The 12,807-nt window shown below is 57.6% G+C and overlaps 1 protein-coding gene across 7 annotated transcripts in view; it reads left to right on the top strand.

The window, feature by feature from the left end:
* The first annotated feature begins 2,197 nt into the window (after nucleotides 1–2,197).
* CDC14A (cell division cycle 14A) overlaps nucleotides 2,198–12,807 on the top strand; it is a 68,811-nt gene continuing 58,201 nt past the window's right edge. For 3 of the 7 annotated variants that reach the window (XM_079760877.1, XM_079760878.1, XM_079760874.1), the window contains exons 1-2: nucleotides 2,198–2,619; nucleotides 4,440–4,530. In XM_079760877.1, the coding sequence (XP_079617003.1) occupies nucleotides 2,484–2,619; nucleotides 4,440–4,530 (227 nt within the window). In that variant the 5' untranslated portion in view covers nucleotides 2,198–2,483. Of the gene's footprint in view, nucleotides 2,620–3,135; nucleotides 3,667–4,439; nucleotides 4,531–12,807 lie in introns of those variants that run through there. The other 4 variants (XM_079760879.1, XM_079760880.1, XM_079760876.1 and 1 more) reach the window with 2 other exon arrangements.

The following is a 12,807-nucleotide window of genomic DNA, read 5'->3' on the forward strand; positions in this document are numbered from 1 at the left end:
TGACTGGACAGCAAGGGGGCTAGGGAATTTAAGAAAAGGCTGAAAAAAAGACGGCAGGGAAGGACTTAATCTGGGAAAGACTAAGAGGAAGAAGTGGTCTGAGAGAGCGCCTTTGCATTTAAAAAAAATATATATATATATATTAATTGATTTCAAAGAAGAAGGAGAGGGAGAGAGGCATAGAAACATCAATGATGAGAGAGAATCATTGATTGGCTGCCTCCTGCACATCCCACCCTGGGGACTAAGCTCACAACCCAGGCATGTGCCCTGACCGGGAATGGAACCGAGACCTCCTGGCTCATAGGTCGATGCTCAGCCTTTGCGTTTTTGAAGGGTTGTTAGGTGACTAAGGGTGATCAGTACAGCCTCAAGGGGCAGAATTAGAACCCGGGGTGGCGATGTATTTTGGAGCTGCCTTTAGCTCTGACTTTTTCAGCTCTGCTGGTCACAAGCAAAGGCTGGGGCCTGCTCTCGGGGCATCGCAGGCAGCACGCACACGACATTTGAAGGGTTAGACTAAATGCTGTTCTTTTCAAACTCGAGTCACTCCTCTGCTGCTAAATCTCTATGAATAACATTGGCTCCCTTTCCTGCAGTTGAGTGACATCTTATTCTCTCAGTATTTCCTTTGTGTGAAACGTTTGTTTGTTTGTTTAAAAGCAAATTCCTAACTTTTATATGAAGTTGGGTGATTGGAAAGGAGCGTCTCCCATGATCCTCCTCCATAGACGGCGAAATCATGACTTTATTATGAAACTACAACCAGTGAGAACTCTGACTTCATAATTGAGAGAATAGTGTTTGTGATCTCGTTAGAACCTTGACAGATGTGCACTGTTTGTGCACTGTCTCCATTCTTCTTGCAGACTTTTCTATGCCACGTATCTAGGTTCTGAGGATTTTGCTTGAGAGCTTTGATTATACAGACAATCACTTTCTTTTCACGCAGAAATTTTAAAACTTAAGAGTCTTTGAAATGAATATTACAACTTCAAAAATTTCATTATAATGTTCATATTGTACATGTGCTAAGGAAAAATAAACCGTTTCATTTTGAGGGCTTAATTGGAAGGACGTCTATTTGTTTAGGCCATGATTCACTCCTCATGACCCAAATTTCTAAGCGAGAGAATTATAGGAAAGAACATGTTTCTGTAAACTCAATTTAAAAAATAACAAAAGGGTGTTCAATGAAGTCTGCCTTCTCTGAAGGCGTAGTGTTGAGTTCTTTTCATCAGACCATTCCCTTTGAGAAATGCAAAGTTTTCGCATTGAATGAGAACTTCTTTTTCTAATGCAGTATTTCTAATACAAAACTGGGGATGAAAAATTGTTAAGGAATCTGGTAAGCGAATTCAGATTTTACATGACTTTCAAACTGGCAGATTTGGAGAAAGCTCTCCATCGCTGAATGAATTTAGCCTTTTCAACAAGGCGGGTACGTGGATGGAGCCATTCGAATGCTTGGCTTTTCCATATGCACATCTCAGTGGGAATTTTTCAGGAACGTAATCTGAATTGGCCCACGTGCTTGCTGACACCAAGATTTGGGGGAATCAACATCAGGCCCAATTCAGCTGATGGTGTGACTGCGGTCCACGTGCTTGAGGGATGTTTCCATTCTCAGAGCTCAGAGCCACGGGCCCCGGGCCCCTGAAACAGGGAATGCGTCTCAGCAGAGCGGAACCGGCCTCACAAGGCCTCCTTTTCAGGACGCTCACGTTTAAAAAAAACCTCTTTTGAGATAGTTTTCCTGCGGTGAGGACTGGGGGATGGGGAAAGGTGCTCTTTACTGATTCTTCCAGCTTTCAATGGGTAGGATTCTGGCCTTAGAGCTTAGAGGTTTGGATGTTAGCGTAGGTTTTCCTCTTCACTCTCTTACAAAGGTGTGTTCCATTAGCAGGAGACGCTCTGGATCCTCCTCCTGAATATCGTGAATACCGGAGCGAGGTCCCTCTGTCCTTGTCTGGGCCTGGTTAGCTTCTGTGCAGCCCGCAAAGCTGCCCCAGGGGCTAGGGCCAGCGAGCGCCCAGCTGGACTCCCAGCCGGCTGGGGCCCCGTGCGCCCCCTTCCTCCCCGGGCGGGTCGGGGAGCCGCCGCCGGTCCCTCCGCGCTTCTGCACAAACCACTCAGGGCGCATGCTCTTCTGACGATGGGTCCGGAGCGCCATTTTCATATCCAGTCTGCCCTCTCCCGAGGCCCGGCCCTGGGACACCCGGCCTTAAAGTTGCCCAGAAACCAGCCGGGGGGCCTCTGGGGAGGAACCCACTCCCCGCGCGCTTCTGCGGAGGCGGCGGGAAGGCACTCTTTCCTTGGTGTCTCCCCTCCCCACCCCCCGAGGACACGCGGCCCCCTCCCGGCTGTCCCCCACCCCCGGGGGCCCCGCCCCGCCCCCGGGACCGGCGCGATGTAAAGGGGGGGCATTTGTGATGCCCTCGGCGCCCGCAGCGGCGGCCTAACCCCGAGCGCGCGGGGGCCGGATGGGAACGGTCGCCCCCATGAGAACAAAGCGCACGTTCTCCCCGGGCGCGGCGTGTGCGGAGGACGCCAGTGCGCGGGCTGCTGAGCTCGGAGGTAGCCTTCTGCGCTCAGGGGCCGCTTTCCGGACGGAGGGAGGTGCGTGCGGGGTGGGGTGGGGGTCGGTGGGCAGGCGCGGTCGGGGCGAGGCCGAGGCCGGGCCCGGGGAGCCGAGGTCTCCGTGTGTCTGTGTGTGTCTGTGTGTGTGTGTGTGTCTGTGTGTGTGTGTGTGTGTGTGTGTGTGTGTGTGCGCGCGCGCGCGCGCGTGTGCAAGAGTTTGGAAGAACGTGGGTGCTGAGAGGCAGGGGCGCTGCGCCTCGCCGCCCCCCGCGCCCCCGTTTCATTCATCCAGGGCAGGTCCGGAGGCCGCCCCGCGCCCCGGCGGGCCGAGGGCCCCGCTCCCCGCCCCGCCATTGGCGGACGGCAACAAAGCCTTAGCAACGGGCTCCAGGTGACCCGCGGGGCGCCTGGCGACGGGCGCGGGCGGCCGGCAGCCCGGAGCCGGCGGTCCCTTTAAGGGATGGCCGCGGAGCCCTGAAAGTGGAGGGGCCGAGGGCGGGCGGGAGGACGGTCTGGGGGCGGGCCCGGGGGGGAAGGAGGAGGAGGAGGAAGAGTTGCCGCTGAGAGGAGGCGGCGCAGGAGGAGCCGGGGCGGCCGCCGCCAGCCCCGGGCCCCGGAGTCCTGCCCGCGGCCGCGCGAGTCGCCACGGGCGCGATCGGGGCCGGACGGCGGCTGCTCCATGATCGCCCCGGGAGCCGGGAGCACCCTCGGCCCGGCCGTGCGAGCGGCGCTGCGTGTCCCCGGCGCGGCGGGGGCGGCGGAGCAGCGGCGGCAGCCGGGTCCCGATCGGAGCGGCCACAGCCCGGGGCGTGTGCGCCCCGCGCGGAGCGGGCTCGGGTTCCCCACGGAATGTCCCCGGGGCGCCCGGCGCGCTGACCCCCGAGCCGCCTCCGCCCTCGGCGCCCGCCGCCTCTCGCCGTCCGGCTCGGTGTTCGGGACCGCGAGCGCCCCGGCTCCCGGGCACAGGGGCAGCGCCCGGGGGCGGGTGTCCTCCGCGGGCCACGACCCGGCCCTCCCCCGAGCGCCTCTCGCTTAAGATGGCAGCGGAGTCAGGGGAACTCATCGGGGCTTGCGAGTTCATGAAAGGTGAGGAGCAGCCGCCCGCCGCCTCCTCCGACCCCCCCCCCCCCACCCCAACTCCTCACTTGTCGCCCCGACTTCTCCGGGGGCCCCCGCGCCCTGCAGCCGGCGCGCGCGCGCTCAGCCCCCCTCGCTCCGGTCCTCTCCCCCAGGACCCCCCGCTTCCGGCTTCTCCGTCGGTCTGGCGTCCCTCGTTCCCTCCGCAGCTCCCGCCGAGGGCCTTCCCGCCGGTCCCGGGACAGCTCCGGCTCCCCCCCGCCCCCCCCCCCCGCACGCAGCCGCTGGGGGCGGGCGTCCCGCTGCGGGGGACCCTTCAGGTCGCCTTGATCTCCCTCTCGGTGGCCTCGGTGTTCAGCCCCCCCCCCCCCCCCCCACACACACACATCACACCCCGAGTCTCTCCTCCCTTCCTCTTCTCGAGGTCCCCGGAGCTGCAGGGGCAGGCTCGCCTCGCTTCCCCTTCCGCAGCGGCTGCAGCTTTCTGAACCCAACGGGCACCGCCAGCTCCGCGGGGACCCCGGCTTCCAGGCTCCCGCTGGCCGGACCCGAGGGCGGCGGGGTGCTCTGCCCCCCGCAGAGCCCCTCCCTCGGGGCCGCTGGGTGCCCCGGGGCTGCCGGGCTCCGGGCGAGCTCAGGTTTCCGCGAGGAGCCCACGTGCGGGCGGGCTTTGGATAATGGGGCGCACTGGTCATTTGGATCCCCTCCTGTGCGGTCGCCACCCCACCTCCAGCTTCCCCGCTTCTCACACGTTTCTCCCGTCTTTTGAACTTGTCTTTCAGATCGTTTATATTTTGCTACTTTAAGGAATAGACCAAAAAGCACAGTTCATATCCACTATTTCTCCATCGATGAGGAGCTGGTCTATGAAAAGTAAGTTTCTGCTTTTTTTTTTTTTTTTGCTTTTTTTCTCAACCATTTAGCTTGGTGAGGAAACACCACTATCTTGATGGCTGTTTTAGTCACTTTCTCCCAATGGTGAGAGTAACCTAAAGGCTCAGGTGCTAGGGGAGAGGTGAGCATACCTTTATTTTATCTTTTAAACTTATTCATTTGAGATAGAGACAGACAGACACACAGAGAGAGAGACCTCGATTTGTTGTCCCCCTTGTTTACGCGATGTGCCCTGACCGGGGATCGAACCTGCAGCCTGGACATAGGGGGAGGGTGCTCTAACCACCCCACGGCCCCGCCAGGGCTGAAAGGGAAGGTACGGTGAACCTGTCAACACCTCAGTCCTGGGGCCGGCTGTCTGTCTGTACTGGTTCTGACCGCCAGGACCGACTGCGGTTGGGGATTAGCACTCCCAGAGTGGGACCAGGGAGACCCGCCATGGCCTGGGGTCCGTCCCCTGGGGTCTGTCCACCGGCAGTGCGTGTCCCCAGGCCTCAGCCTCACAGGCCGCAGGCCGCTGCTGGCTCGCGGGAGGTTTTCGTTGGTGCGGCTTGTTGTTGCGGAAAGCAGGGCACGCGAGCTGGATCCCAGTGTTTTCTATGAGGGAGGCGTTTTTTTTTTAAAAATTTGACTTAGGGAGATACTTCCTGTGGGTGCTCGGAGCCTTGCCTTTGGGGAGGGGAGAGTAGTGCCATTTTCTTTGTGGTTACCTTGCTTCTTTGGAATTTGGGTCTGAGAGGGTAAGATAAGAGTGTGGACCTGTTTGTTGTGAAGGACCTGCAGGAAAAAGATACCTTAATACATAATAAGCATAGTAACAATTTAAATAGAGGTAAATCTCTCTTCAGTAAAAGCAACAGATCATGAGGAATAAGAAGACTCGATGGACTTGTTTATGCCCTTCTATTGAAAGAGTTGGGGCAGGCCTGGGCCGGGTAGCTCAGTGGGTAGAGCCGCATCCACTGGACCAAGTTCAGGGTCGATCCTCAGTCAGGGCCCAGACAAGAACCAGCCAACGAACGCATCAGTCAGTGGGGCAACAGGTTGGTGTTTCTCTCTCTTCCTGTCTTTCTAAAATCAATTTAAAAATTAGGAAAAAAGGAAGCTGGTGTTTCATATATCCTGTCGTCTAATCTGCTCCAACGTAAACACTTAATTTTACTTTCTTTTTTTTAAAAAAATATATTTTTATTGATTTCAGAGAGGAAGGAAGAGGGAGGGAGAGAGAAACATCAATGATGAGAGAGAATCATGGATCGGCTGCCTCCTGCACGCCCCCTACTGGGGATCGAGCCCACAACCAGGACATGTGCCCTTGACTGGAATCGAACCCAGGACCCTTCAGTCCGCAGGCCGACGCTCAGCCCTAACTGGTTTGGCTCAGTGGGTGAATTTTACTTTCCTGTTGTCTTACCTACGTGTGCAGTGAGATGAGCATCATTACATGAACCGTGGTCGCTCTAGTTAGCTTCCCAGGGCCTGTCCTGTTGAAGGGGAGTTGGGCAGCTCCGCCTGGATTGGTGGGCACCGCCAGGCACCCCGAGAGTGAGTATCCTTGACCTTCAGGAGCCTGTCTTTGATCTGAGGGAAAACAGACGTTCATGTGGGATGCTCGAACCTGGTGTCTGGGGACGTCTCCCTCGTCTCCCTCGGGCAGAGGTGCGGGAGCAGGCTGCTCCGTGACGCCTGGGGGTGGGGCGTGGGAGTGGGCTTGGGGAGCTTGGCTGCTGCCTGTGAACATGCCCCCGTGGCTGCAGGGAGGGCTGAGGCCTGGTGTCAGGTTACAGCTGGGCTCCTGGGCCGAGCCAGGAATAGGTGGCCTGCCCCGACCCGCGTACCTGGGTGATGTCCCGCCTGCATGTTTACTGAGTGCCGCTCGGTTGTCGGGATGGTGCATTGCTGTGGCTGTGTTTTGGCGCGTTCAGGGTTTGGGCACCGCTCGGGCGTCTGAGCGTAGGGGACTGTGCGTGTGCCATTATGGCCAGTTCCGCAGTGACTAATGCGTGGAGGCCTGAGTGGCTTCTCTTGGGCTTGCCAGACGGGGGGCCCGGCAGACAATGACAGTGAGCCAACTAACCACGCGGCTCAGTGGGCTTCGGATTCTAGGGCCGGTAGACGAGGGCCATTTATTTGGTGTGATCTTCCTGTTGGCGTTTTAGGATAGGGCTGCAAATCAACCTCCCTCTAATACTTATTTCTGCTGTCTCCTAAAGAAAGACTGGCGGGGAGACCATCCGTGGATAGTGTGAGGATTTCTTTTTTTCTTTTAATTCTCATCAGAGGATATTTTCCCATTGATGTGTAGAGAGAGTGGAAGGGAGGGGGAGAGACACAGAGAGAGAAACATCGATGTGAGAGAGACCCATCGATGGGTGGCCTCCCGCACGTGCCCCGACGGGGGCTGGGGATCGAGCCTGCAACCGAGGTATGTGCCCTTGAACGGAATCGAACCCGGGACCCTTCAGTCTACACGCTGATGCTCTAACCACTGAGCACACCGGCCAGGGGCCTGGTGTGAGGTTTGATGTCAGTGGAACTGGGATGAGGCTTTTGGGCGTCACTTGCCCAGCTGCCCTGGCCCAGCGGTGGCTGTTTCTGCTCACCTGTCTGACCGCAGCCTAGGGCAGGGGCAGGACGCTGTAAGCGCAGGAATTCACAGGCGGCGGGCGCACACCTGGGTGAGGGGTTCACGGTTGGCTGGGAGGCCGATGGAGTCTCATCCGACCCAGATGTGAGAGGAGAGACCCCGGGAGGGAGAAGAGCGAGGGCGAGGGGGGTGCCCAGGGACTGGCAGGCCCTCCACTTTGCCCGGTGTGGACACAGGCCAGGTGGGGATGTGCAGTCTGCAGCCAAAACGTCTGCTGGGGGCGGACGGAGTGCCGGGCCAGGAGGCCCGTGTCCTGGAGGCTCTGGGCAGGTCCCGGTGCGTCCGGACTGTGCTCACAGCGAATAACAGCAAGCGTGTATGGTGCGTTTACACGTATGACAGCTGCTGTCCGTCTTAGGTGCTTCCAGCTGTTAGTTCATTTGGCTTTAAAATATATATATATATTTTTATTGATTTCAGAGAGGACGGGAGAGGGGGAGAGAGATAGAAACATCCATGATGAGAGAGAATCATGGATCGGCTGCCTCCTGCACGCCCCCCACTGGGGATCGAGCCCACAACCTGGGCCTGTGCCCGGACCAGGAATTGAACCGTGACCTCCTGGTTCAGAGGTCGGGGCTCCATCACTGAGCCACGCCGGCCGGCCGTGCACTACATTTGAAGTTCTCAAGTTCGGGAGTCTTCGGTGAAGAGAGGGTGACGCAGTGAGAATGTGTGAGGTCTGGGGTGGGGGGAGGAAGAGAAGACCTGATCCGGGCGTGCGTTTCCCGGCAGGGCCAGGGCGAGGGGACCGAGGGAAAGAGGACAGACACACGCCGGGGAGGGAGGAGGGAGGGTGAGGACACAAACAGCGGGGTCCAGCTCGTTGGCGCCACTTCCTGGAAGCAAAGAAGGAGAGAGACCGCTAGGCCCCTGGAGGGACGTGTCGTGGTGACCTGGGTTCTGGCTGGTGACCTGGCTGGTGGTGGGACAAGTCTCGGCTGTCCGATGGGAACACGTGTGTCCAAGGAGAGGAGTGTATGCACACCACAGGCCTGCCAGCCGAGTGCCGCGCGCTCGCCCGCCGGGTGGTGAATGCAGTGGGTCCCAGCCTGTTATGGCCACGCCCCACCTGAGCATCCCTAAAACCCTGATGCGCCCGCCCCCCCTCCCCCCCCCGGACATAGAATTCTTATTATTCAAAAAGTGAATTCCTGTTCACATGAAGGAAGCCTAGAAGGCCATGAACTTGGTCTTCACAAGCTTCTAAAGACCATGGCACCCATGAAAGAGAAAAGGACGAAAGGACCGTTGACGTCTGAGGAAGAAATGCCTAAAAAATAATAATCGTATGAAGTGATGAAAAAAGAGCAACTAAAGTTTCAAAACAATAGAGAACCGAAATGCGTAAACATGTCACAATATATATTCACATACCGTCTATGAGGCCCCTAGAACAGTGGTCGGCAAACTCATTCGTCAGCAGAGCCAAATGTCAACAGGACAACGATTGAAATTTCTTTTGAGAGCCACATTTTTTAAACTTAAACTTCTAACGCCACTTCTTCAAAACAGACTCGCCTAGGCCGTGGTATTTTGTGGAAGAGCCACACTCAAGGGGCCAAAGAGCCGCATGTGGCTCGTGAGCCGCAGTTTGCCGACCACGGCGCTAGAACCATAAGAAATGCAAAATATTCACAGTGAAGAACTCCTTCTCGAATTGCCCCCCTTAAACATCACATTGCCCGGCTGTGGGCGTGCGCCCCACGTGGGAACCCCTGGTTGAACGCCGTGCTGCCCAGGGGCTCGGAGGCCGCCGTGGCGATGCAGCTGCTGTGGGTGAGCCTGGGGGCAGGCGCCCTCACGCTGAGGCTGAGGGTGTTCTGGGCACGGCCGTGTTCCGTGCAGGCGGCTGTGGAGGGTGGTAGTTCTCATGACTCCAGCGGCCTGAGACGTGGGTGGGGAAAGGTCACACGGTGGCCTCGTGCGGACGGAAGGCGGTTCATTAGACACGAGAGTCTGGGTTTCTTGCTCCCTTTGTAAAGAGCTCTCGCATGTTCCTGCCCAGGCCGAGCGGTTGCAGTAAAAGGCGGTGGTTAAGAAAGCAGCCCCTGTCTCCTCGGGCTCGGATTTCGCAGATCAGGATTAAAGTCAGAGCACAGTCTAGCTCCCCTGTGGCCCCAAGGAGCCCCCTAAACACGGAGCCTTGCAGGGTAACAAAAACGTCATTGGGGCCACTTTTGCCCGAGCTGCTTCACACCGAGTTTTAGGCGTGTGCCTGTGGGTGTGCACCCGTGCCTGTGACTAACGGTCTACCCGCTGGGGTAGGTGACGAGGAAGGAGACGCATCTGTGCACACTTGCATCTGTGCACACCCGCATCTGTGCACATGCATCTGTGCACACGCGCATCTGTGCACATGCGCATCTGTGCACACGCATCACACCTGCATCTGTGCACACCCGCATCTGTGCACACACGTATCTGTGCACACGCGCATCTGTGCACACGCGCATCTGTGCACACGCATCACACCTGCATCTGTGCACACCCGCATCTGTGCACACACGTATCTGTGCACACGCGTATCTGTGCACACCTGCATCTGTGCACACCCGCATCTGTGCACACCCGCATCTGTGCACACGCGCATCTGTGCACACGCATCACACCTGCATCTGTGCACACCCGCATCTGTGCACACACGTATCTGTGCACACGCGCATCTGTGCACACGCGCATCTGTGCACACACGTATCTGTGCACACGCGTATCTGTGCACACGTGTATCTGTGCACACCCGCATCTGTGCACACCCGCATCTGTGCACACGCGTATCTGTGCACACCCGCATCTGTGCACACCCGCATCTGTGCACACGCGTATCTGTGCACACCCGCATCTGTGCACACGTGTATCTGTGCACACCTGCATCTGTGCACACGTGTATCTGTGCACACGTGTATCTGTGCACACCCGCATCTGTGCACACGTGTATCTGTGCACACCTGCATCTGTGCACACGTGTATCTGTGCACACCTGCATCTGTGCACACGCGCATCTGTGCACACGTGTATCTGTGCACACGTGTATCTGTGCACACGTGCATCTGTGCACACGCGCCTGGCAGCACCTGGGGCTGGGACCCGCTGGAGTCCGAGGCTGCTGCCTGGACCCTGATTTTGTACACGCCTGCTGCTTTGGCCTCTGGCACTCCCAGTGGGTCTCGTCCTCCGGGGGACCAGTCCTTGTCAGCTCCTTCCCACAGAGCTGGTGACAAGGCACGTTTTAACTGAGGTGCTCAGGGCGCCGTTAAAAGAGGGCTGGTCTCAGCCGGGCAGCCTGAGGGAGCCCCCAATGGGCTGCAGGGGAATCCAGGGGGGAGGGGGGACTGGCCCCACCCACGTCACCACAGGGCAGCTCATTTTGTTTGATGTAGGTTCCGAAGATGTAAGATGTTCTCCTTTGTAAGTCCATAAACACAATCAAGGGCCAAAAGCCACAGCTCCATACGCCTTTGTGATGAAAAACAAAATAAAAACACCTGACATGTTTGTGGGACGTGTCCCTGAAACCGTGTGGGTGGTTGCAGACTGCCACAGAAGACCCTGACCTCACGAGCGGATAGGTTTCCCTCAGAGCACCTCGCCATTGCTTGGGGGCCACTCGAAGACACAAAGGAGGAAGTGAACACAAGCACAGGGCAATAAACGCCGGGAGCTGCAAACGCATGTGTAGGAGTCCTGGAGAGAAAGAGGCGATTACCGCCAGCACGATGACGTCACAGCGACGTCTGGACTAGCTTTGCAGGGGGGTGGGAGAGCAAAGGGTCTCTGCTATGGTCTCTGCGGGGACAAGAACTGCCCGACTTGTTACTGTTGTGTCCCTACCCCCAGCACAGTGCCCGGCACACAGATGGTGCTCAGGAAATGTTAGCTGAATGAATGAGTGAGTGAAGGAGGAAGGGAAGAGGGAAGGGAGGAAGGAAGGAAAGAAGGGAGGGAGGAAGGAAGGGAGGAATAAAGAAAAAAAAAAGTCTGTTTGGGAACAGCACATTCTGCTAGGGGAGGCGGAGTATTTGGATGCAGAGGGGTCGCAGGCGAGGCTGGGTACATGGTGGGACCGGGTTAGGGGAAGGCGTTTGGATCTCGGTTGTGCTGGTTTGTGAGTGGCAGAGAGACCGACCACAGCCGGGCTTCAGCACAGCACTCCTTGGCGGGCAGGCGGGGTGGTGGCCGGCAGGCAGGTGGTGGCCGGCAGGCGGGGTGCGGGCAGGTGGGGTGCCTTAGGTTGTAGCAACAGGAACAGAAAGGCCAGGTGGGGGAGGGGCTAGAAAGGATGGGTTGACCAGATGACTGGCACGGAGGAGGCGTGGGGGGAGGAATGGAGGGTGAATTCAGGGCTTCTGTTTTGGGCGATTGGGGCAAAGTGGCGCCTTAAAGTAGGCCTTGTATGCACATCCGAAGGAGGGGCTGCCTTTTTTTGTGTCGTGGCTTGTTTTGGGGATGGGAAGACAGAATAAAAAGGGCGTGTGTGTCTGTAATGAAAGGCAAAGAGGACCTGTGTCCTTTGAGGTCTTTCAGCAGAGAGTAGACAATGCCGGCCGGGATACTGAGATAATAAATTGCTTTAGAGTCTGGGGAGGCGGGTGGGCCGCTCGGTCTCAGGTTCCTTTCTGGCTCCCGGATGGAGCTGGGCTCACTGCGCCCAAGTGTGGGATGCACGGCGTCTTTAAAGACGGATTTCTGAGCATGGGTTTTGATTTACTTAAAACATTGAATTTTATTAATCAACTAAATATTTTCAGGACCACCAGAGAATTGGGGCTCTCTGCTTATGTAGCCGATCGTGTCTGTTTGCTAAACATCTTGTGTCTTTTAGTGCTTTTACCTTCTTTTTTGATTTCAGAGAGGAAGGGAGAGGGAGAGAGAGAGAGAGAGAGAGAGAGAGAGAGAGAGAGAGAGACATCAATGATGAGAGAGAATCATGATCGGCTGCCTCCTGCACATCCCACCCTGGGGATCAAGCCCGCAATTCCGGGCATGTGCCCTGACCGGGAATCGAACCCTGACCTCCTGGTTCATAGGTCGACACTCAACCCCTGAGCCACGCCGGCCGAGCTCATCAGTCTGTTTTCTACCAAAGCCACGTGTCTACCGTCTGCGCGGCCCCTCGCCTTCTGCCCTGCGGTGGACGGAGGGGTTGACCCGCGCCGCCTGAGAATGCTCTGTGGGAGGGAATGGAGCCTCCCAGTGCATTCCTGACGTCTGTGTTCCCTGCCGCAGCTTCCCAGGGGGTTGTCATTAACTGACTTGCTCCCAGGAGGGAGGTCACAGAATTGCAGACCCCGATGCGGGGAGGTGCCCGGATGCCATCGAACCGGCTGCTTGGCTTTGAAGGCCAGACCCGTTTTGCAGAAGCCGCAGCGGAAGCTGGATGTGGCCCCGCTGCTTGCCCCGGGTCACGAAACGTCCCGACCTGGAGAGGATTTTTACAAGAAGGTATTGGCGCCACACTGACGACGGTGGCCGGGCAGTAAGACCTCAGATGCTGCAGGGAAAGCCAGCTGTGCATTGGGAATGAAGGAGGGAACGCGAGGCAGGTCACAGGAGTGGGGGAGGAGGCGAGGCGGGGCTCGGATTCCGGGGTAGTTGAGCTCGGTGCTCCC

The sequence above is a fragment of the Cnephaeus nilssonii genome, assembly GCF_951640355.1.
Source record: "Cnephaeus nilssonii genome assembly, chromosome: 21".
Taxonomy (NCBI): Eukaryota; Metazoa; Chordata; class Mammalia; order Chiroptera; family Vespertilionidae; genus Cnephaeus; species Cnephaeus nilssonii.